Raw genomic sequence first — 24,468 nt, forward strand, 5'->3', positions numbered from 1 at the left:
CATAGAACTAATATATTCATTATGTTGCGATATTAGTATGGCAATGTTGATCCGAGCTGAAGCGACGTCCATGTAACTTAGTTGAGCAGCGGTAGACCTGCACACATCTCTGTTGGTCACGGGCCCTGTGTATGATTTTCTGCTATAAGCTATGCTACCTTCAGACAGGCATTTACTACAGACACTATTTTTCTACGGACCTTTCAGAGACAGTGTAACAGACTGTAGCAATGTTAGTATGGTATTGGTTTGCTCAGTTTACAGGTTTGCTGAATGTGTTTGAAAGTGTGTGAATGTGCCAGGCAGTATCTAATAATATAACATAATTTTGTGTATATGTATTATAAAGAAGCTTTTGTCCAAGCTGTTTTCTGCATGTACTTTCCCAGAAAGAAAGAGGTAATTAAAAATGAATGACCAACAGAAGAATTACCAAACTTGGTTCAAAAGACCAGTGAATTCACTATACATTTTCAGTGTAATATCTAATGTATACCAAATAAGACCAGTTAGCCGGTAGTGGTGACCTAAATGCGGTGTTTTGTTGGTATTATATGTTGTTTGGAAGGGCTAGAAACATAGCTGGACCAAAACTGGGTACACGCTTTTAAGAAATTTAATGGAGTTGATAACTGAGCATGGACTGTCTGTTAACCATCAACAATTGCCTGTAGCTATAGCTGCTTTCCGGGAAAATAGAATAGAAAGTGCACTTGATGACCAGCTTAAAAATGAAATATATCTAACGATCTTAAGGTAAGGCTGAACAGGGACATCCTTCAAAGGCTTACTAATGCAATGTGTTTTCTTGGGAAATAACAGTTGGTCTTTCAGGGACACGATGAAGCAGTAAATTCTATTAATAATAGAAACTGTGTGGAACTGTTGAGGTACTGTAGGGGAGAGTGTTGTACCTTGGACCATGTCCACTTCGGTTGATTGTGAGTAGTTCTGTCATCTGGTGTGAAGTAAATCAACTACTGCCATGGAGTTAACTATTATGTATACCCTTTGCTCAGCAGTTTGTTTGTAATCTTTGAAAAACAAACTACGCATGTTTATCTCGAATGTAATCTTTGGTGGTGTGAAAGTATTTTTCTGCTTTGTCATATTTAGTGTACTGAGGGAACTGAGAAAGACCTTTTGAGAAGATTATTATCAAGGTAAATAGTGAATATTATCATATTTACATTGAACTGTGTGATATTCCTGTAAGCTATAACCTCAAAGTATGGGCTGTTGTATATTGATGCACTGCTGGTTGTTGTATCTTGGGCCACACCACCTGTTGTACCTTGATCCATGGCCCAAGTTACATGATGTTTTAAATATTTTTGTTTCAATCTGTTGGTTTACTTTATTTGTACGAAAATGCCATGAAGTAAAACTGGAAAAACCAGGGGAAATGTGGACAGTGATGCACTCTCTGAAAGTTTAAAGTAGGTTTTATCCAATAAAACTAAGGTTGGATCTGCAGCAAAGAAGTATGGACTTTCAAGAACTACCTTGACAAGACATTTATTAACTATGCAGGGTAATGAAGAAGACAAATTTGTTTTTTGAGAACAACAAGAAATGGAACTAGTGGAATATTTCAAGCAAGCAGCAAGACTGAATTAAAGACTGACAAAAGGGAAAGCATTGGAACTTGCTTATGAATATGCTGTAGCCAATGATGCAAGAATTCCAGATGCATGGGATAAAAACAAATCAGCAGGTTTAATGTGGTTTAGAGGTTTGCAAAAGCACTTTCCTTCCCTATTGTTAAGAAAACCAGAAGCAACAAGCTTGTGTCAAGCTATGGCCTTCAATTTTGCAAATGTTTCTGAATTTTATAAGAATTTGAAAACTGTTATCTCCAGGACTCATTTTCCACTAGGCAAAATTTATAATCTTGATGAAACTGGAAATTCAACTGTCAATATTCCACCAAAAGTTATTTGTGAGAAAGGCACCATGCAGATTGGTAGCATGACTTCTAGAGAGAGGGGAGTGAATATTACAATAATAGTTGCTGCCAATTCCATAGGAAATCATGTTCCATTGATGCTAATACTTCCGCGCATGCGCTTTAAAGACCACGTGTTATTCAGAGCCCTGGCTGGAATGAGAGAATCCATCACAGTGGTCAAATGAAGAACCCTTTCTAGATTTTTTAAACCATTTTATATCATGTAAGTAGCCAACTGTCATAGAACCAATTTTACTGGTCCTGGACAACCACGAGTCTCACACTTCTTTGTAGGCTATTGATCTATGCAGGGCTGGTGGTGTAGTTTTATTAACTTTGCCTCCACATACGTCACACAAACTGCAACCACTTGACCACACAGTGTTTGGACCATATAAAGCTTTCTATAACACTGCCATGAATGAGTGGATGTTGACTAATCCTGGGAAACCAGCATCAATTTATGATATCTCAAGCACTGTAGGTAAGGCATTTAGAAAAGCATTCACCAAGGAAAATATTGAAAAGGGCTTTAAGGTTACTGGAATTTATCCAGTCGATGAGAATATTTTTGGTGACTTTTAATTCCTGCCTGCAAATGTTACCGATAGACCTTATGAGTCTGATGAACCTAAGGAAATCGAAGAAATTGTCCACACTGCTGTCTCTCAACAGGGATCACAGTTGACAGAAGATAATCATATATCACCAGAAATGTTGCGTCCATATCCCAAAGCAGGACCATGGAAGATAACTTGTGGATGAAGAGCTGGGAAGACTATAATCCTAACAGATACACCAGAGAGAAATGAAATTGAAAACAAGAAAAAAGACAAGAAGAAGAATAAATTCCCAGTCACATGTCACCTGGAATTTCCAGACCCTTCCTCAGAAGACAAAAATTGTGAAATAAATTTGAACAATACAAATGATGATGATCTGGAAATTTTAAGATCATTTGGCCTGAGATACAACACATTCTGCAGAGTATGATCCTCTTTTAGCGAAACACATAGAAACCTCTGTTGTGTTTGAATGAATTTCTAATAGAATTCAAAATTATGTAATATAAGTTGTGGGCTCAACTGTTTCATCAGCTATAAAATGGGCAATTGTGGAAGTTCCTTTTGTAGCTATCATGCTTGATGAATCTTCAGATGTGTTTAATAAAGTACAGTTTCCTGTATTCCTGACTTGTATTTATGAAGGAAAGATTCTTGGAATTCAAGTGATATAAGTGGTGACACACACGTCTATGCTACTGTAGATCTCATCCAGCACATCTTATCGGAACTGGGATGTAATGAAAAACTGATTGCACAAACGTTTGATGGTGTGACGATTATGGCAGGTAATCTGAATAGGGTTCAGCGATTAACCAAAGTCACACATCGTGAAGCCATATTTTTTCACTTTTGTGTTCATGTACTTAACACGGTTTTGTCACAATGCACCAGCCAAATACTGAAGTGTAAAATAATTTTAGTTTGCATAATGACTTTCTGCTTTTTTTTTTTTTTCAAAATCTCCTCAACATGTTAAATTTTTGCCACATTGTCTTCTACACATCTGTCCAGCATGATGGAATTACTCATCAAGACATAATCACTGGGTGCAGAGCTAAGCTTTGTGATGTGTTTAGTTCTATGCTACAACATCCTGAATAAATTGATTCAGATATTTTAGCACAAATTACTGGCTTTCACACACTTTTAGGACATTTCAAGTTTGTTTTTCTCTTGAACCATTCGACAAAATATATACCCTCACAGATGTGCACAACAACCTTCAGAACCAAGGAAGTGATATTTTCTACTGTGAACAGAAAATGCAAGATACTAGCCACTCCATAGCCCCACAGGTGAACCTTCGAAGAGGAAAAATATCAACTATAGATGTATCTATTGCAAAGTGTTTGATAATAGTGATAGCCACTTGAATTAAAGATTTCTAGATTATTCTAAACATTTGTTTTTAAATTTTCTTTCACATGAAAACTATGCATAATATTCTAACCATTTCCTCAAAAGCAGCTTCTAAGGTTTCTTAGATGCATATTGAAAGTTCTTTGATGCTATTTGATGAAAAAGAGCTGAATGTAGTGTACAGTACTGAAGAGTTCAGAAATAAAACTATGAGTGAACTTCCAAAACTACTGAGCAATTATTCCATGCTAAACAAAAGTTTTCAGCTTTTTCATATGTTAGTGTCATCACTGTATGCAAAGCTCAATGTACAGGGTGGTTATAATTAAACTTTTGTGAGTTTAGAGGACCCCCCCCCTCCCAATGAACAAGTGGTTATAGGACAATTGGAAACATTTGTAAGAACGCGTGGAAGAGAAAGAACAAATAAATCAATGACAGAAACACATTTTTCACATGAGAGGGTAGCATTTATTAATACATACCATGTTTATGTTTCAGATTACAAACAATGCTCAATTTGATAACTGTCTGCAACCATGACAGCACAGTACCACACTTGAGATTGCTCTACTGTTGTCTGAAACAGCCGTCATGATGCAGGTCATGCTTGAAGATTGCACAGTCTTGTCCATGACATCAGTAACTTTTTCAACAGTTTGTAATGGAATTGGCCATCAGCCTCTCCCAGGATCAGTTCCCAAATCACCAGTTAATTCAAACTTCTGAATCATGTTCTTTATCCCTGGTGCAGAAAGAGAACCTCTCCATATCCCATTAATGCATTGATACTCACAAAGAGTAGCAGGTCTATTGCTGTTGTTTTGATAAAATAGCTTTATGAGCAAAGCCTTGCTCACCTTGTCCAGTCCCATGTTGACTGACTGCAACTGTAATGCACACTGTGTGTGTTTCAACCCTATGTGGCCATACCGGTACTGGCTCCTAACAGCAAGTCATGACACTATCACTACTAGCAGTGACAATCCAGCAGTGCTAAAGTTGGGTACCCATATGGTGAATAGTCTTCCATCTACACTGGCTCAGGTAGTGAAAATTCAATTATAACCATGCTAAGTGTTCAGTACACTTGATTGTTGTAGAAGTTTTGTGACTCATTCTTGTTTATTGTTTAGCTGTGGTTGACTGGGGTGTCAGTTCAATGAGCTCTGTGATGTGTCTCTCATTCTGTACATACGATTTTACTCATGCATAGAATACACCCGTGATGCCTGTACTTTCCTGTTTGATAACTATAATGTTGTCGTTAATTACATCGGATGCTATCAAGAGGTCTAAAAGTGTTGCTTAAATGTGATCTTGGTTATCTGTTGTGCTTCAAGCTCTGTATTTCATGCACTTGGCAGTTTCCTGTAACTGGCCTTCCACAGAAATTGGTAATAATTTTTCACTAATTTTTGTATGGTTTTCTATAGAGAAATGACTTCAAAATCTCATTTTTCTTTTTCACAGTGAATATGATCATGGCAATACTGAAGATGGTACACTGCTTTTCCGCATGCCTCCTACATCATTGGCCTTTGTGTTTGATACCACAGGCTCCATGCACGATGACCTGGCACAAGCACGTCGGGGCACAGATGGCATTATGGAAATACTTAAACGACATCAGGATGTGGTTGACAACTATATCTTGGTACCCTTCAATGACCCTGGTAAGATGATCTGGTCAAGGCAAACAATTATTAAAACTTCTATGAAATAATAAAATGAAGACTAATTGTAATTATTTTTTCATTAAAGTATCATAATTAAACTCTAAAATAGAAAATAGTTGTTTTTGTACTGTGAAAATCCATTTTTTAAAATACCCAGCTACTTGTGATCTTTAAATGCTACACTGTATTAGATGGAAATTCTGGGATGAGCAGTAAATACCTCTTGAAGATAGATCACTGTACACTGAATAGAAAATGTACTTGGAAACAGCCACACACGTAGAATGGGATGATTATGAGCTTTTGGACAGTCATTCGTGCAGCTCCCATAATCTCTCTATCTCTCTCTCTCTCTCTCTCTCTCTCTCTCTCTCTCTCTCTCTCTCTCTCTCTCTCTCAATCAATCTGTCAGTTGGTCTCTCTCTCTCTCGAATACAGAAACTGATGTGTTGGAGAGAGAGTACTCTCACTGCCGTGAAAAATTCAGCAGTTTAGTAATGCATAAGGCCGGGATGTCAGCACTCATAAGCCTGGTTCTACATGTGAGAGCCAGATGCAGGATGGGCAAGATGTGATATCAATGCATTTGATCATGTGTACCTAGAATATGTAACACACTGTCTCTTAAGTTGTGCAGCCACTGGCCTTTTCTTCTTTCTGGGATGTACTGTTAGTACCTTGATTTAGGGAAATGTGCACTGTGAGTCAGCTCATGTGGGAAACTGCATATGGGTGATAGGGATTGACATAGACTGCTGTGGTTTGCAACAGCAGATAGATGTGCAACAGTACAGCAGATGACTCTGAAATTTTGTAATGGACAATGACAACCATGGAGAAGCCACATCCTCCACAAGTTCTTCCTGACCCTGAGGAATGGAAGAAAATGTTCCCTACAGCTTCACTTATTGCTTATCATAAGGCACAGAGTTAGCATGGTCACAGGAGTATTAAAAGCACACTATGTCAAAGTACAAGTACAGCAGATATCACATGAGACTTTGTTGCCTATAATGTACCATTCAGGCAAGTGAGGTAGATGTTCTCATGTGGGGTTGTGAAAATTCACAGAAAATGGACCCTATTGTGTCCACCATGTGCTGACTGGTGAAGGATAGAGAAAGATAAAAAAAAACCACTGTCGGATCACTTTCATATGTTTTTTCACCAGTTTTACCTGAAAATCAACCTGTACCCTCAGGAAGGTCATTTCTCAGTTGTGTTAAAATAGTTTGGGGAAAATTCCATCACTTGTCTTACCTACACTTCTCCCCTCTGGTTACCAGACATGGATTCCACAAACACCTCTGGTTTGGCAGTCGGGATTCTCCTAACACAGCGGCAAAATCTGCACTGACCAAGTGAGGTGGCACAGTGGCTAGCACATTGGACTCGCATTCAGGAGGACAACAGTTCAACCCCGCGTCTGGCCATCAGGATTTAGGTTTTCCGTGACTTCCCTAAATCGCTCCAGGCAAATGCTGGGATGGTTCCTTTGAAAGGGCATGGCTGACTTCCTTCCCCATCCTTCCCTAATCTGATGAGACTGATGACCTCACTGTCTGGTGTCTCCCCCAAACAACCCAGCCCAAAATCTGCACTGTTACCAAAAATTAGTTACTGCAAGATACTCATCTTTATCTATGAACTGTGCCATTTGTTTTGGCTCCTCCAATGGCACAGTACAATACTGTTGTATGGGATTTCAATGTGTATCATAATTTTGAATGTCTTCTTACTAGCAAACAAAAAATTAATTACATAACTTTTTTTCCTGAGGTGATAATTGAAACTGTTTGACTACTCCTCATATTTATATTCTCACACCCCCCCCCCCCCCCTATTTTGGTCAAATGTTGACTGTCACTTTACAAAATACAATATGACCAAGCACTCATACTTGTCAAATGTTATTGTTGTAAATTATACGTAGACATATGTACCCTTCTAAGCTGGTCATTTTGAGGCCTCCACTGATCATTGTACATCTATTACTCCTCATTAAAACAATAAAAAACAGGTTACAGAAATATGTGCAGAATGTCTAAGACAATAAAAATGAGTTTCGATTGTACTACCTACAAATCTGGCATACGCATTTAATACAGTTTTTTGTACTCTACATGGTGGTACTCTCAGAACCCAATAGCTTGTACCACTTTTGAATGCCATAAGTCTTTATTTACTTCAGTTTTGTAAAAGTGTATATATTATGTTTTATATCTGAATTTTCATTAAGTAGGATAATAAAGATCGTGTGCACTGGTTTAAATTGCATATTATGCACTATTAATTGTCAACATCACAGCCAAACTACTTCTTTGATCACCATATGAAATCTATATGACATAGTGTGTAAGATTATCTCTCCTTTGGCACCTTACATGACATCTTAGTACATGCATTTGTGTGTTTGAATGAATTAATGTGCTTTTTTTCAAAATTACGCGTTATTAAAACATTATTTGCGATATATGTCATTTTTATCATAACATCTTTGTGAGAAGTTCATGCTTTTCATGTCAACAATACACTTACTTTGGTGTATGTAGATTTTATATAGCTCTTATAGAACATGCTTTATCTTTTTTTCCATTTAACACAAGTTTATGGTTTTCCATTGTGTTGGTGGAAAGAACCATTTCCCATTGGATTGTTGCATCACCTAGAGAAACCAGCTCTCATATGTAACTCTCATCATCTCCCTAGCAATGCTCATTCTAACTCATTTACTGCTTGAGTGTAGACTATAAAATGTGAAACTATCAATTTCTTGAAGTCTACATAGTATCCTCAAAATAGCTTTAGGGAGTTACATCTTCTATGTATGACGGTAGTATCTGTTCCCGAAAGAACAGTTACCGTTGGTGACCATGCAGCTTTGCTAGAATGAAATGATAATTAAATGGACAACCTAGCTGCAAAGAGGCATTGATGTACTTCATTGGGGACATGTTGAAAATGTGTGCCCCGACCGGGACTCGAACCCGGGATCTCCCGCTTACATGGCAGACGCTCTATCCATCTGAGCCACCGAGAGCACAGAGGAAAGTGCGCCTGCAGGGACTTATCCCTTGCACGCTCCCCGTGAGGCCCACATTCCCAACATGTCCACACCACTACATTCGTAGTGAGCCTAATAGATGTTTGCCCATCATACTCATTACTCGTGGCAGATTAATCTACCAAGCCCCGTACGAGTTCGGGCATAGCGTGTGCTTTCAGACAAGAAGGTCAGTGGCCGGGAAACCATATTTTAACTATAAATTATGGTAGTATCTCTTCTTGAAAGAACAGTTACCGTTGGTGTCCTCTGTGCTCTCGGTGGCTCAGATGGATAGAGCGTCTGCCATGTAAGCAGGAGATCCCGGGTTTGAGTCCCGGTCGGGGCACACATTTTCAACATGTCCCCAATGAAGTATATCAACGCCCCTTTGCAGCTAGGGTGTTCATTTAATTATCATTTAGTTACATCTTCTTTTAAAATGATGAACTCACGTGTTTTATCGAAATGTTGTAGCACATGAGAACTGTGAAAAATGTTGTCTGAAGTGGACAGGCAATAGGAATAAAAAGCTCTACAGCACTGTAATCCCACTTTGTGAACATCTACATCATTGTTTGCTGCCATGGCGGGCACCACATATAATAAAAAAATGGGGATTTTTATTCTCAGTGGTATATGTAACATAATAAACATGAGGCAGTGTTGTGCATAATTTGTACTATATCATCAATTACAAACTAAATTTGGTATTCCTAGAAATTTTTGGCAATGGAATCCTCATTCAAAAAGAATCATTATGGAATTTTGTTGTGTATTTACATGATAAAAGGTATAATTTTGTGAATTTTCAGGTGCTTATGAATATTATGCATAATGTAGTTCGTAGTAAATTATGGACCACAGCTATGTATTCTGTAAACTTTGCCAGAAATATCTTTCCAGAAAATCATTTTCCTTTAATTGCAGTGTAACTAGTACTATATTTTCACGTTTTTCTGTTCTATGGCATGTTTCTTCTAAGTTAATGTTTGAAATGTTATGATTGTGATGTAAACTAATTCCTTACAAATTCAACTTCAGTGCTTGAATATTGTGACTTGCACATATAAAGCAGTCATATTGTATTAGTTTAGTTTATTGCTTCACCAGTAGTGTACCAGGTGTCCCACCTAAGAGTCATCAGGCGCACTTTCTCTTGTGTTTCAGCAGATATTTGCAGTTATGTTTTTGCAATGTATAGCTGGAGTCATCCCAGACAAATACTACTCATTATTTCTTTCATGCCCAGTGTTGACAGAAAGATTTGGAGTGTTTCCTGTTACAAACAAAATTATTTTTAAAGCAGAATTTTATGTGCCCATTTGATAGAGCAATCTCAGATTAATCTAGTGCATTGTTTGTTTTACTGATATGTATTAACAGGGACAGTAAAACATGAAGAATAACCAATACTGCATTAGGAACTGAGCAGCACTGCCATATGGCAGTAGCAGGAAGAATAGGACCTATCACCACTGTCCACTTGACTCTGAGTGGCTTGTCAGTGTTAGGTTTAATGATCCTGCACAATGGAGGCAGGAATGGTGGAGAACTCAGGGTATTACATACGTACCCCAAACAAAATTTGAAGTGCTGTCATCTATGGAAACTGATCATGTTATAGACACTTCACCAGCTGCAAAGTGAGCTGTGCCAGTGTCAAGTGAAAGCAAAGACAGGAGGATAGCAGTCTGTTAACTGACTGCAGTTCAACATACAGTGAATCATGATACCCTAAAAAGCTGTTAGCTAGGTGGCAACTTCCTGGACATGTGCCGAAAGGTTAAGAATTGTAAGGTACCCCTATGTAGATCATAGATGCACTACAGAGCAGAGACTGTGTGTGGGGTGCTCACAATTTTTTTTAGCTTTGTCAACTCTCTATCCAGTCAAAGTAATGACAGCTCTAGGACACCCCAAACTATTACTGTAAGAACCAAAGAAATGTCCCTGTACCCTATCAGTCCACAACATTTCAAGACTGCATTAAAAAAATAAAGGAAAGTTAAGGTGGTGGTTTCAGTGCTTCAGGTGTTCCAGAAAGTAAACCTCCACTTTAGTACAATCCATGGAACATACATACAACCATGTGAAACTCTCAGAAAAGTCCTTCTTTGGGATGGGATTCAACTCGTGCAGCACATTTGGTTGACTGTTGGTTATGTCATCAAAGCAGTGACCCTTAAAGTAAATTTCTGCACTTTTGCCATTTTGTGGTAGTTTCATGCTGATAACACAAAGTCCTGCCACCCATTTTTTTTTTTTTAAATAATTTTCCATGTTTTTCATTTCAGTCAAGTCATGGCAAGTGTCCACATGTCATTTTAGTTCAGGAGTCAAGGCATGCAGGCTAAACTTTACACACACTTCCTCTTCTTCGTAACATTCTGGAGGATGTCTTGAACATTTTATTTAGAGATGTTGCTTCATTGTGATTTGTGACACAACATCATTCACACATTATGGCCACACATCTACTACTTAACACTGTCAGCTCATGGGTGACTGGTTGAATGCACATCTGTTGTACACAGTTGTTAGTTCAATCTGCCATCTTAGTTACTGTGATTATGTCACTTATATGCCAGGAATAAAATCAGTCTTGGAACGTTTTGGAGATGTGGTGTAGATGAGACTATTAAAATCTTAGTGATCAGCTTCATAAGTATTCACAGAAAGTTCCAATGTTTCAAGTGCTCTTGAAAAGCAGCACAGCTCACATAATACTAGGTTCAGGCTTGACGTAAATCTAAGTGTTTGTCCAAAGGATAGGCTAATGGAAAATGTAGGAAGGTATTTGTCACAGCAGACAAGACGTTCTAATCCAAAAAGACAAAAATTGACTCGACATACAAGATTGTTTGGGCAAGAGACTATCAAGTGTTGGCATATAATTGAACTTTCCTGTTGAGGACCAGACTCAACCCCAGATTAAACAAAAAACTTTAGAGAAAACCTCAGTTTGCTGGTACACATGTTTCTCAATCATACTGTCATCATTTGAGAAGTCTTTAATGTTCCAGCAACCTGTTGAGAAACTTACAGTTTTGTAGGTAGTGGGCATGATAAGACATTCTGTAAAACATCACTAAATGCCACGTCTGAAAGTTACCTAGAACAGATAGTGCAGAAGCCCACTCATGATGGAAATATATTAGACCTAATGGCCTCAAATAGACCTGACCCTCTTAACATATCCATATTGAAACTGGTACCAGTGGCCATGAGGTAGTTGTAGCAACTATGATTACTAGAGTAAAAGGGGAGCTAAAACAATTAGAAAGATTTTCATATTCAATAAGCTAGATTGAGAGGCAACCATGCCATATCTCAGAGGTGAACTTAAAACATTTATCTTTGAGCAGGAGTGGAAGACATGTGGCACAAGTTTCAAAAATAGTTACCTGTCCATTGGTTAGGTAAATATCTTGTAGAACAGTTCATGATGGAAGGGACATCCATGGTATACAGTCACTGTGAACAAACATCTAAAGGAACAGTGATTACAGCTTAATAAGTATAAAACAAAGAATAGGACTGTAGAAAGAAAAATGGTGACAAACATATTTTGGTTATCAAGAGGACAAAGCATGAAGTCTTCAGTTTCTACCATAGCAGAATATGATTAAGAGATATTCTGCAAAAGCCAAAGAAATTCTGGTCATACATAAAGGTTATCAGTGGCACCAAAATTAGTGTCCTGGCATACAGGGATGACTGAAAATGAAACTGGGGTAGTAAAGCATAAGCATAAACTATGAATTCCATATTCTGATTTTCCTTTACTAAGGAAAATACAGAAGTACTGTCCCAGTTTACTTCTCTCAGTATTTCAAAGATAAGTGTGTAGGTATTAGTGAGAGCAGCATTGAGAAATTACTGAAATTTCCAAAATTAAACAAGTCTTCATGGTCCAATGGGATTTGTGGCATATTGTATACAGTAATGCTTTTCCAACTCTGCCCCATGTGTCATGAGCATTGAGGAGCATCTGTTAGATTGCTTGTGGGCAAGCACAGCTAGTGTAGGCTACTTGTGAGGTATATTGCACATGTTCTCCACATGCTCGAACTTCTTGGTCACTCCTGCCTACAGGCACAGGGCCATTGCAGTACAGTTGCATATGCAACAGCTCAGCTACCTGATTGTCCTGTTTGCTTGCCCTCTCCCCCCCCCCCCCCCCCCTCCCACATCTCCCTGTCACCCAACTACCTGAAGGAGCCTAGATGCCCATGGGTGGACAATAAAGCTGGATGAACCTACTTTACAGAAGTTGCAGCTGAGTTAGCTGCCATTTAATAATGATCACCCACAGATACCATCAACAAAAAACTATGGTCAGTGGCTGGAAGAAAGCACAGGTCACACGCATCCACAAAAAGGGCAGCAGAAATGATCCACAAAAGTACTGTCTATTCTCATTGACATCCATCTGAAAATCCTAAAAATCTTCTGAGTTCAAAATGTAATGAGGTACCTCAAACAAAGTGACCTCCCCTGTGCAAACCAGCATGGGCTCCATAAACATCATATCCAAAACCCCACTTTCACTGTTCTCACATGTCGTCGTGAAAGTCATGGATCTAGGTAATTGGGATTATGTAGTATTTCTTTACTTCTGAAAAACATTTGACTCAATACCATACTTACAGTTATGAACATATTGGCAGGGTCTGTGGTTAATGATATGACATGTGGTCACCTGGAGCACCTGACAGATTGCAGAAGAAACTCCCCTAACTGTGTTCAACTGTATTTGGCAGACAGGAGACTTCTTTGAGTCTTGGAGGAATGCAATCCTAATGTGCTTCCAGAAACCAGGGAAGCATCATACTTGGCTGGCTGGTTATCACAGTGATGCCCTCACAAGCAATGAGGAAAGGCCTTGGAGGCTATGGTGAACAGTTGCACTATCAAGGTTATTGACTCCGGTATGTTTCTGAATCACATCAAGTGCGTATTCAGATGATATCATTCTAGTATTGACAACTTGACACTACCAGAGGAAGCTGTACAGCAGACTTTACTGCATAACCAGTTTTTTTTTAAACTTGAGAAGGCATGCAAAACACATACAGGCATAAAATAATCAGACAGCTCCATCAATGGGGCTTCTGGGGATGACTAGCCATCTTTGTATGGCCCTTCTCATCTATGTGCTATTTCAGATACCGAGTCAGAGAAACCCAATAGCAGTTTGAGCAGGACAACTGTGTCCCATTGGACATCATATTGAACATCACCCTTTTTTTATGACAAGCTCTTTCGATTGCCACTGCTGTGGGATCTCAAAGTTCAGTTGCTCAAACCATGTGATATTTTAAAGTGTGTCAGCCACACGTGTTGAGGAGCCAATGATGTGTTCCTACTCCAATTATAGAAGGTTCTCATGTGATCCAGGTTGTATTATAGGTGCTAATTGTGTGGATCAGATAAATGTACAAGTCTAAAGATATTAGGTCCCATCCACCACGAAGGAATAAGTCTGACCACAGGGCCATGTAGTACCAACTCTATCTGCAGCCTTTGTGCTGAGTCTGATGATCTACCCATTAACCATCTAATGACAGCTTTTCACTATGTCTTAGGTGTATAAGTTCTTGGTTGATCTGCAATGAGTGATCAGTATTCAAACTTGTTGAGAAACTACCATGGAAATTACATTTGTGAATTACACCAAACTAAAAAACTATTTTGAATCCATATCAAAACATAACTAGTGGTTATTCATATAATACAAATATCAGTTCACTGAAAAGGTCCAAAACTGTGTCAAACTGTTCAGGGTGCAAGAGAAACTTTCCTTGTATGTGGTATAAATCTCCGATACAGTGCCTCTTGAAATACGCAACACTTCTGCTATCTTGGTTATGGAAGCACCCAGCATGCAAGCACCAACAATTTATCCATGTTTGAATTCACTTATCTCCAACATAATGCACTCACAACTACACAGAACACTTGCAACATACTGAAGACATTGCACAGGTGCCATTCTTGGTCAAATACAACAGCGCAACCTGCAGGATGGTTAGCATCTGCATTTCTGTTCAAGTGTGCATCTCTCATGGCGTTTCCATAATTTTGTCCATCCCCCATACTTGTGCTGTATGGTAGTTCAAATACTTTCATCTCTTCCATTTCCCTCCAGATTTTGTGCGCCTCTGCATCTGATATGGAGAACTCATTTGCTAAGCATACCTTGAGAATGCTAATGGCAAAAACGATAGAAGCAGTTAACATTGGCCCCCGCTTAGACCAATAAGTGCAAACAGGCACAGATCTCATGGACGCATGCATTCTGGCATGAGCTGCCGGAGCTGGCAGTCATGTGTGCATGAAGTGTGCTTGCTTGTGTGAATAAATGGTGTGCTTCTCTTTTCCTATAAAGGCTGTGGCTGAGAGCTAATGTGTAAGTAGTAGTGCCTTTCTGTAACTTAGCATGTCATCTTTACAGTAAGCAGCAGTCTGTCTTTTCCTACTTTCTCTTATTGATTCATAGGGTGGGGAAAGTTGACTCAGCACTTAAGTTTCAGCATTTGCTTTAAAAAACCCTTTGAATTAATTTTTTGTTTTTGACTTATAAAAAGCATAAATGGTATTTGTACTGTGTCATGCTAATTTTAGCACACAGAAAGACAAAGAGTTTTTGGCAAATGTTCATCCAGATAAAACAAACTGAAATCACTTTTTTTGTTAAACAGATGTAGGACCTGTAACCGTGACATCAGATGCTGAAGAATTCAAACATGCTCTTCGGATGCTTCAAATAACTTCAGGTGGTGACTGCCCAGAAATGAGTTTGAAGGCAATTCAATTGGCAATCTCACATGCAAAACTAGGAGCACATATATATGTCTTCACCGATGCCAGTTCAAAGGACTACTACCTGTCGCCTCAAGTACTGGCACTCATCCAGCGTAAACAGAGCAAGGTTGGTCATTTGGTCATTATTGCCAGTGTATCTCACCTTCTACATGTTCTTTCTCCCTTTGGATTATATCTGCTTTGGGTGAAGCACAAAACAGAATTATTTTGTATTGTTGCTGAAACAACAGTCAGAATTATTTTAATAATATGTGGCAAAACCTGACTTACTCAACAATCACTGAAGGGATGAAAACTCGAATCTTGCTTTCTTCCTTCAACAATCACTGTTCAAGCAAGAGATTCATTGGTTATTTGCAGCATGTCATCAAACTTCAAAGTACCGGTTTGTTTGTCTGATATTCACTGACCAGTGTTTTAAAAATCAGTGACAGCATGTAATTACTTTTATTGTATCAATTCTACTACTGCCCCCCCCCCCCCCCCCCCCCCACTCCACCACCCCACCCCCGCATGAACCACAGACCTTGCCATTGGTGGGGAGGCTTGCGTGCCTCAGCGATACAGATAGCCGTACCACATGTGCAACCACAACGGAGGGGTATCTGTTGAGAGGCCAGACAGACGTGTGGTTCCTGAAGAGGGGCAGCAGCCTTTTCAGTAGTTGCAGGGGCAACAGTCTGGATGATTGACTGATCTGGCCTTGTAACACTAACCAAAACGGCCTTGCTGTGCTGGTACTGCAAACAGCTGAAAGCAAGGTGAAACTACAGCCGTAATTTTTCCCGAGGGCATGCAGCTTTACTGTATGGTTAAATGATGATGGCATCCTCTTGGGTAAACTATTCCGGAGGTAAAATAGTCCCCCATTCATATCTCTGGGAGGGGACTACTCAGGAGGACGTTGTTATCAAGAGAAAGAAAACTGGCGTTCTATGGATCAGAGCGTGGAATGTCAGATTCCTTAATCGGGCAGGTAGGTTAGAAAATTTTAAAAGGGAAATGGATAGGTTAAAGTTAGATATAGTGCAAATTTGTGAAGTTTGGTGGCAGGAAGACCAAGACTTATGGTCAGGTGAATACAGGGTTATAAATACAAAATCAAATAGGGGTAATTCAGGAGTAGGTTTAATAATGGATAGGAAAATAGGAATGCGGGTAAGCTATTACAAACAGCATAGTGAATGCATTATTGTGGCCAAGATAGATACGAAGCCCATGCCTACCCCAGTAATACAAGTTTATATGCCAACTAGTTCTGCAGATGATGAAGAGATTGATGAAATGTATGATGAGATAAAAGAAATTATTCAGATAGTGAAGGGAGACAAAAATTTAATAGTCATGGGTGACTGGAACTCGATAATAGGGAAAGGAAGAGCAGGAAACGTAGCAGGTGAATATGGATTCGGGGGAAGAAATGAAAGAGGAAGCCGCCTGGTAGAATTTTGTACAGACCATAACTTAATCATAGCTAACACTTGCTTCAAGAATCATAAAAGAAGGTTGTATACATGTAAGAAGCCTGGAGATACTTCAGATAGATTATATAATGGTAAGACAGAGATTCAGGAACCAGGTTTTAAATTGTAAGACATTTCCAGGGGCAGATGTGGACTCTGACCACAATCTATTGGTTATGAACTGTAGATTAAAACTGAAGAAACTGCAAAAAGGTGGGAATTTGAGGAGATGGGCCCTAGATAAACTGAAAGAACCAGAGGTTGTAGAGAGCTTCAGGGAGAGCATTAGGGAATGATTGACAAGGATGGGGGAAAGAAATACAGTAGAAGAAGAATGGGTAGCTTTGAGAGATGAAATGGTGAAGGTAGCAGATGATCAAGTAGGTAAAAAGATGAGGGCTAATAGAAATCCTTGAGTAACAGAAGAGATATTGACTTTAACTGATGAAAGGAGAAAATACAAAAATGCAGCAAATGAAGCAGGCAAAATGGAATACAAACATCTCAAAAATGAGATCGACAGAAAGTGCAAAATTGCTAAGCAGGGATGGCTAGAGGACAATTGTAAGGATGTAGAGGTGCATATCACTAGGGGTAAGATAGATACTGCCTACAGGAAAATTAAAGAGACCTTTGGAGAAAAGAGAACCACCTGTATGAATATAAAGAGCTCCGATGGAAACCCAGTTCTAAGCAAAGAACGGAAAGCAGAAAGGTGGAAGGAGTATATAGAGAGTCTGAACAAGGGCGATGTTCTTGAGGACAATATTATAGAAATGGAAGAAAATGTAGATGAAGATGAAATAGGAGATATGACACTGCGTGAAGAGTTTCACAGAACACTGAAAGACCTAAGTCGAAACAAGGCTCCAGGAGTAGACAACATTCCATTAGAACTACTGACAGCCTTGGGAGAGCCAGGCCTAACAAAACTCTACCATCTAGTGATCAAGATGTATGAGACAGGCAACCCTCGTACCCTTAGACTTCAAGAAGAATATAATTATTCCAATCCCAAAGAAAGCAGGTATTGACAGATGTGAAAATTACCGAACTATCAGTTTATTAAGCCACGGCTGCAAAATACTAACATGAATTCTTAACAGATGAATGAAAAAACTGGTAGAAGCTGAGCTCGGGGAAGATCAGTTTGGATTCCGCAGAAATGTTGGAACATGTGAGGCAATACTGACCCTACGACTTATCTTAGAACATAAATTAAGAAAAGGTAAACCTACGTGTCTAGCATTTGTAGACTTAGAGAAAGCTTTTGACAATGTTGACTGGAATACTCTCTTTCAAATTCTTAAGGTGACAGGGGTAAAATACAGGGAGCAAAATGCTATTTACAATTTGTACAGAAACCAAATGGCAGTTATAAGAGTCGAGGGGCATGAAAGGGAAGCAGTGGTTGGGAAGGGAGTGAGACAGGTTTGTAGCCTGTCCCCGATGTTATTCAATCTGTATATTGCGGCTTGGAATCGAGTGCAAAGTAAGCAGAAGTTCTGAAACAATGTTGATAGGTGCCTCCACAACTAACTTCTGTGGCAGCAGCGCGCACAAAAGCAAGCCATGCCGCGATCGGCGACAGGCCGTAAACACTGATTATCAGAATGCGACAAACAATGCTTGACACAGTACAGTACTGCATTTTCAGCTTAGAGTGACATAAACACCTATAACAAAGAGAATGGTACTTAATCAGATCAAAGAAAAATAAGCAATCAATTCAAACCAGATGAAGCACATGAAAAAGGAAGGGTACCCGTATAAATACGGACGGAGCGCCTGACGCATAGCAATGGCTACCTGGTAAAGCTTAACTGCTAAGCTTACGACTCGAACCAAACTACTGTAGCTGTATCGTCATTCATTCGACCTAAATTGTGTCTCATGTTACAATGGACATCGTTTTTCCGATTTGGAGGTGAGGCCTAAAACTTTTCTCTCCGTTTGAATTTCGAGTCGCATATTTCAGGTGTGGCTTAGATTCGAGTACAGCGTAGATCTGAGTAAATACGGTAGATTTAAGTGTCTGGAAGTCATTTCCGAAAGTATTTGTATGGAGAGTAGCCATGTATGGAAGTGAAATGTGGAGGATAGTTTAGATAAGAAGAGAATAGAAGCTTTCGAAATGTGGTGCTACAGAAGAATGTTGAAGATTAGGTGGGTGGATCACATAACTAATGAAGAGGTATTGAATAGAATTGGAGAGAAGAGAAATGTATGGCACAACTTGACTAGAAGAAGGGATCGGTTGGTAGGGCGTATTCTGAGGCATCAAGGGATCACCAATTTAGTAGTGGAGGGCAATGTGGAGGGTAAAAATCATAGAGGGAGACCAAGAGATGAATACACTAAACAGATTCAGAAGGATGGAGGTTGCAGTAGGTACTGGGAGATGAAGAAGCATGCACAGGATAGAGTAGCATGGAGAGCTGCATCAAACACAACAACAACTACTACTGCTACTGCTACTACTACTACTGCTACTACTACTACTATTACTACTTACTCTTATTATTATTATTATATAGGGTATCTTTCTGATTACACAATTGACTGTTCAAAAAAGTGTGTTTCAGTACAATGGGTGAATTGAATGCTCCCACAGCAGGAAATTGTTCCAATATCACTGTGGCAAGGCTGCAACCTGTTGTGGCTCATGTGTCATAGAACTTACTAATCTCTCCTGTTTCCAATGTATTTAATGGAAAATCACAATATGACTCTATAGTCATGTGTAGGTTTATGGCAGAACATCACTTAACAGAAAGTGTTTCTGTAAAGAACTTTGGTCACACCTAACAGGTTTTCACACTCCACTGACAGTGAAACTGGGCCATTGGGATTTGCTTCTCTGTAGTAGAGGGCAGTTTTTTCTGTAAAGAGTGAGTTAAACATTCCATTGATGACAGTACCATTAGACACAAAGCAAAAGCTCAAATTGGACAAGGATGTGGAAGGTAATAGGCTGTGTCCTTTCCAAAGGGACCAGTGCAGTATTTACAGAAAATCCAGACCTGAATAGCCAGATGAGGATTTCTACCCTGCATTTCCTAAATGTAAGTCCAGCAACTTAATGCTTGTACTGATTCATTTGTTCTCTCCTTTTTCAAACTATGGGTAGTCACAGAGGGAAAGAAAAGTCTCTGCTGGAAGACATTACCAAAGTAAGACGTGGCTCCTTTCAAGGAATATATGTCAAAGGAGGGAAATGAATCCAGTGTGCACTTAGTGTGTATCTAAGGAGGCAGTGTCCACCAGGTAGAAATGGCCATCCCAGAAGCAAGAAGAAAATGGACTGCAGTCAGCTTCTGGTTATGCCCCATATTGGTATGTATGGTGTCTGATTGAGATCTTAATGTTTGGAATCAAACAGAAGCACTAAACAAGAGACTTCTTCAGAGTTGTGATGAGCTTGGTTGATGGCTTCCCAACCTGCACTGTATAATAGAGGGCAGTAATGTTGCCCTGGACAGATCAGGAGTGCGCTGGAGATACGGGAAGTAGAGTATGTATTGAGTGTTCTTTTTTAGGCTAGGTGAAGCTCTGAGATTGAATTCTCTCATGACAAAATTTTTGTGTAAAACAGTCCCATTTTGTCATGTCTGATCTGGGTAAAATCTTGAGCTATTGACAAAATCCTCAACTGTCCTTGTCAGGAACTACTGACTATCATGGTTTCTATTGTGATGACCATTTATAGCCCATAGATGGCTCTTGATTGGTCAACATACATCATCGTTACATCATGCTGAACATGTGGTTCACAATCAAGACAAAGAGAGAAGGAAAATGCCATTTTAGATGTTTTTATTGAACAGAAATCAGATGTAAACAAAAACCAATGGGCAGCCTCACCAATCTGGATGCTGCAAGCAGACACACACTGATTTATATGTGGTATACACAGTTTTCACAACCTTGTGCTGAAGAAAGCTGTTTTAAATACATTAATATGTAGAACTACTTATGTTTGTGTTAAGGATTACCAGGAGTCTGAGGTTAATCATCTGAATTAAGTGTTCCAAAAGAATGGCTGTGGGGTTTGAGGTATAAAGTTATCACTATCCAAGAAATGAGAATCAAAAACTGTTTAACAATCAAGTGATGATCTACCTGCTGTACTTCTACCTTTTTGCAGTGCTACATGTGCATCTACTTGGCTACTCTGCAGTGGCTGGCAGAGGGTTCATAGAAGCTCTTTCAGACTACTTCTTGACCATTGAACTCTCAATTAACACATGGGAAGAATGAACATCTGAATCTTTTCATGCAAACTCTGATTTATGTTACTTTATTATGATGGTGGTTTCTCTCTACATAGGTGGGAATCAACAAAATTTTTTCGCATTTGGAGGAGACAACTGATGATAGAAATTTCATTAAAAGCTTCTACTGCAACAACAACCAACATTGTTTTAGTGATTGCTGCCCTAACTCAGAAAAATGAAGTAAGATTATAATTTAACATCCTATTGAATTTTAGGTCATTAGAGATAGAGCACAATCTTTCAATGATTCAAGGATGGGGAAAGAAACTGGCTGAGCCCTTTAAAGGAACTATCCCAGAATTCACATAGAGCAATTTAGGGAAATAATGGATAACCTAAATCCGAATGGCTGGATGTGGATTTAAACTGTATTCCTCTAAAATGCAAGTCCTATGTGCTAACCACTGAACCATGTTGCTTGGTACCCCACTCTCTCCTTATTCTGCAATATTATAAAACAAGCTGCCCTTCCCTGAAGCTTTTTGATGTCCTCTGTCATGACTATCTGTCAAGGATCCCATATCACACAGCACTACTCCAGAAGAGGATTGACAAGTGTAGTGTAGCTGGTCTCTTTAGTAGATTTACTGCAATTCCTAGGCATTGTGTCAATAAAACACAGTCGTTGGTTCACCTTCCGTGCAACATTTTCTTTGACATTGTTCCAATTTAAGTAGTTTGTAATTGTAATCCCCAGGTATTTAGCTGAATTGACAGTCTTCAAATTTGTGTGATTTACCATGGAATCAACAGTGAACACATTTTATTCAGTACTATTTATGTCAGTCCTAAAACGTCCAAGCAAAAATACAAGTTAACTGGAGAAATTCATTTTACGCTATTTACAATGTAATTAAGAAATGTATGTGTTCACTTGGTTAGTGTTAATTCAATACCAACAGTTTTATTCTGTAACCTTCAATGTGTATACAGGCCAAAAAACCAATGACTCTGATAAATGTAAATGGCACCTAAAATAAATTTTAAAGTAAAAATATAAATGAGCACTAAATTTCCCTCATAGTTTTACATTTATGTATCTATGATTATGAATATTAAATCATTATTGTTACAACTGTTGGGCCTTCATAATAATTGTAATGGGAATATGAGTTCCATCACAAAAAAATAATGTTTTCAGTAAAAGGTTCTCATTGAAACAGTAAAAAAAGTCTTAGTTGGAACACAAATTCCTGTGAAAAAGTATTCATCACAGAACATCTACAAAACAACTACAGTACAGTAATAATGTACTGTAGTCTGTTGTCTTTGTTAGACAGCACCAGAACTGAACCTCTTCTATGACCTCCAGTACTCTGGCTCAGGACAGCTTCAATCTTCTGGCCATACATATGAGCTCAAATTAGCATCCAGTCTACTGCTCACTAATCACATTCACTGTAACATTAAACTAAAAACAAGTTACCAAGTTCAAATGAACTATTATAAAAATAAATAAATAAATAAATACATTGATAACTACATCTAGATCCACATACATACTCTGCAAACCACCGTATGGTGCATGGTACCCTGTACCACTACTAGTTATTTCCTTTCCTGTTCCACTTACAAATAGAGCAAGAGAAAAATGACTGTGTGTATGCCTTTGTACAAGCCTGGAATTCTTTTTTCTTGTCTTTGTGGTCTTTACAAGTAATGTACTTTAGTGGCTGTAGAATAGTTCTGCAGTCAGCTTCAAATTTTCTCAATAGTGTTCCTCAAAAAGAACACCACCTTCCCTCTAGGGATTCCCATTTGTTTTCTCAAAGCATGTCCATGATACTTACATGCTGTTCAATCTTACTGGTAACATCTGTACCAGCCTGCCTCAGAACTGCTTCAATGTCTTCCTTTAATCTGTCCAGGGAGGATCCCAAACACTCGAGCAGTACTCAAAAACAGGTTGCACTAGTGTACTTCTTGTGGTCTCCGTTACAAATGAACCACACTTTCCTAAAATTCTCCCAATAAACCAAAGTGGACCATTCGGCTACCCTGCTACACTGCTGACATGGTTATTTCATTTCATATCACTTTTCAGTTTTACCCCTAGCTGTTTAATAGATGTGACTGTGTCAAGCAACACACTACTAATGCTGTATTCAAACATGGGTTTCTTTTTCCTAATCATCTGCATTAACTTAAACTTGCAATGTTTAGAGGTAGCTGCCATTCATCACACCAACAATAAATTTTGTCTAAGTCATCTTGTATCCTGTTATAGTTACTTAATGTCAGCACCTTCCAATACACCATAGCATCATCAGCAAAAAGCTACAGATTGCTGCACATTCTGTCCACAAGGTTATTTATGTATATAGAAAATGACAGTGATTTTAATACACTTCTCTGGGTCATTTTTGAAAATACCTTTGTCTCTGGCAAACATTTGCCATTGAGTGCAATGTAATGGTTTCTGTTAGTTAAGAAGTATTCAATAGAGATATTACAAAAGAAACTAAATTCATAAAGCTGTACACTGAGTTCAGTGCCTTAGATCAGAGTTTGATCTCCATAATGATGCAAGTGGTGATATATATATATATATATATATATATATATATATATATATATATATATATATATATATATATATATATATATATATATATTGACCAATATAAATGAATATATTGTAATACAAAAAGACACTCCCAAATAAATGGACTGTAGCCATTAATGTAGCCAGAACTATTCTGGTGATAAAATGCTACCACTGTATTACTGTTAACATTACCCATTCTACATGGCAGCCAACAAATTTTACATCCATGAATAGTAATCCTGCTCCCTATATCTCGTGAGTAAAAAATGTCAATGTTGCATGCCATTGTTGGCTGGGATATCCCATGGGATGGGTTCAGCTGCCTGTAAGAGGTGTTCTTTCTCCACACGCATTGGCCCCTATCATTATGTGGCCCCTATCATTATGTGGCCCCTATCATTATGAATATATATTGTGTCATATGTGTATTTGTAGATTGCAGGTGAGTGTGTATAGTGTAGTGCTATTTTTCTGTTGGATGATGACAAAAAGAGGAGGGAGAGTGATAAACCTGGTGCCAGTACATATCCTACTCCACTTGAATAGTATCAAGAAGGCCACCAGGCTTAATGTCCCCTTCCAATGCATGGATCACCAACAGTGTCACATGCTGTCATTTCATGAGACACTGTAGAGAAGTTTGTCATGAGACACTGTAGAGAAATTTGGAACTGAACCCAACACACTCGTGAAAGACAGGTGATAAGGAACTTTCAGCCACCACCTCTTCTCCCCTTGCTGGCCAAATACT

General features: G+C 38.8%; 1 protein-coding gene and 2 non-coding genes across 3 annotated transcripts in view; 2 read left to right on the forward strand and 1 right to left on the reverse strand.

Moving 5' to 3' along the window:
- LOC124555753 (hemicentin-1-like) overlaps positions 1-24,468 on the forward strand; it is an 817,128-nt gene that overhangs the window by 122,097 nt on the left and 670,563 nt on the right. The window contains exons 2-3 of the mRNA XM_047129776.1: positions 5,350-5,552; positions 15,306-15,535. Coding sequence (XP_046985732.1) covers positions 5,350-5,552; positions 15,306-15,535 — 433 coding nt within the window. The remainder of the gene's footprint in view (positions 1-5,349; positions 5,553-15,305; positions 15,536-24,468) is intronic.
- Positions 8,522-8,596, reverse strand: Trnat-ugu. The gene has a single exon. It is a non-coding gene; the product is annotated as a tRNA-Thr (tRNA).
- On the forward strand, positions 8,873-8,947 carry Trnat-ugu. Its single transcript has one exon. It is a non-coding gene; the product is annotated as a tRNA-Thr (tRNA).

Source organism: Schistocerca americana, chromosome X (assembly GCF_021461395.2).
Source record: "Schistocerca americana isolate TAMUIC-IGC-003095 chromosome X, iqSchAmer2.1, whole genome shotgun sequence".
NCBI classification, from domain to species: domain Eukaryota; kingdom Metazoa; phylum Arthropoda; class Insecta; order Orthoptera; family Acrididae; genus Schistocerca; species Schistocerca americana.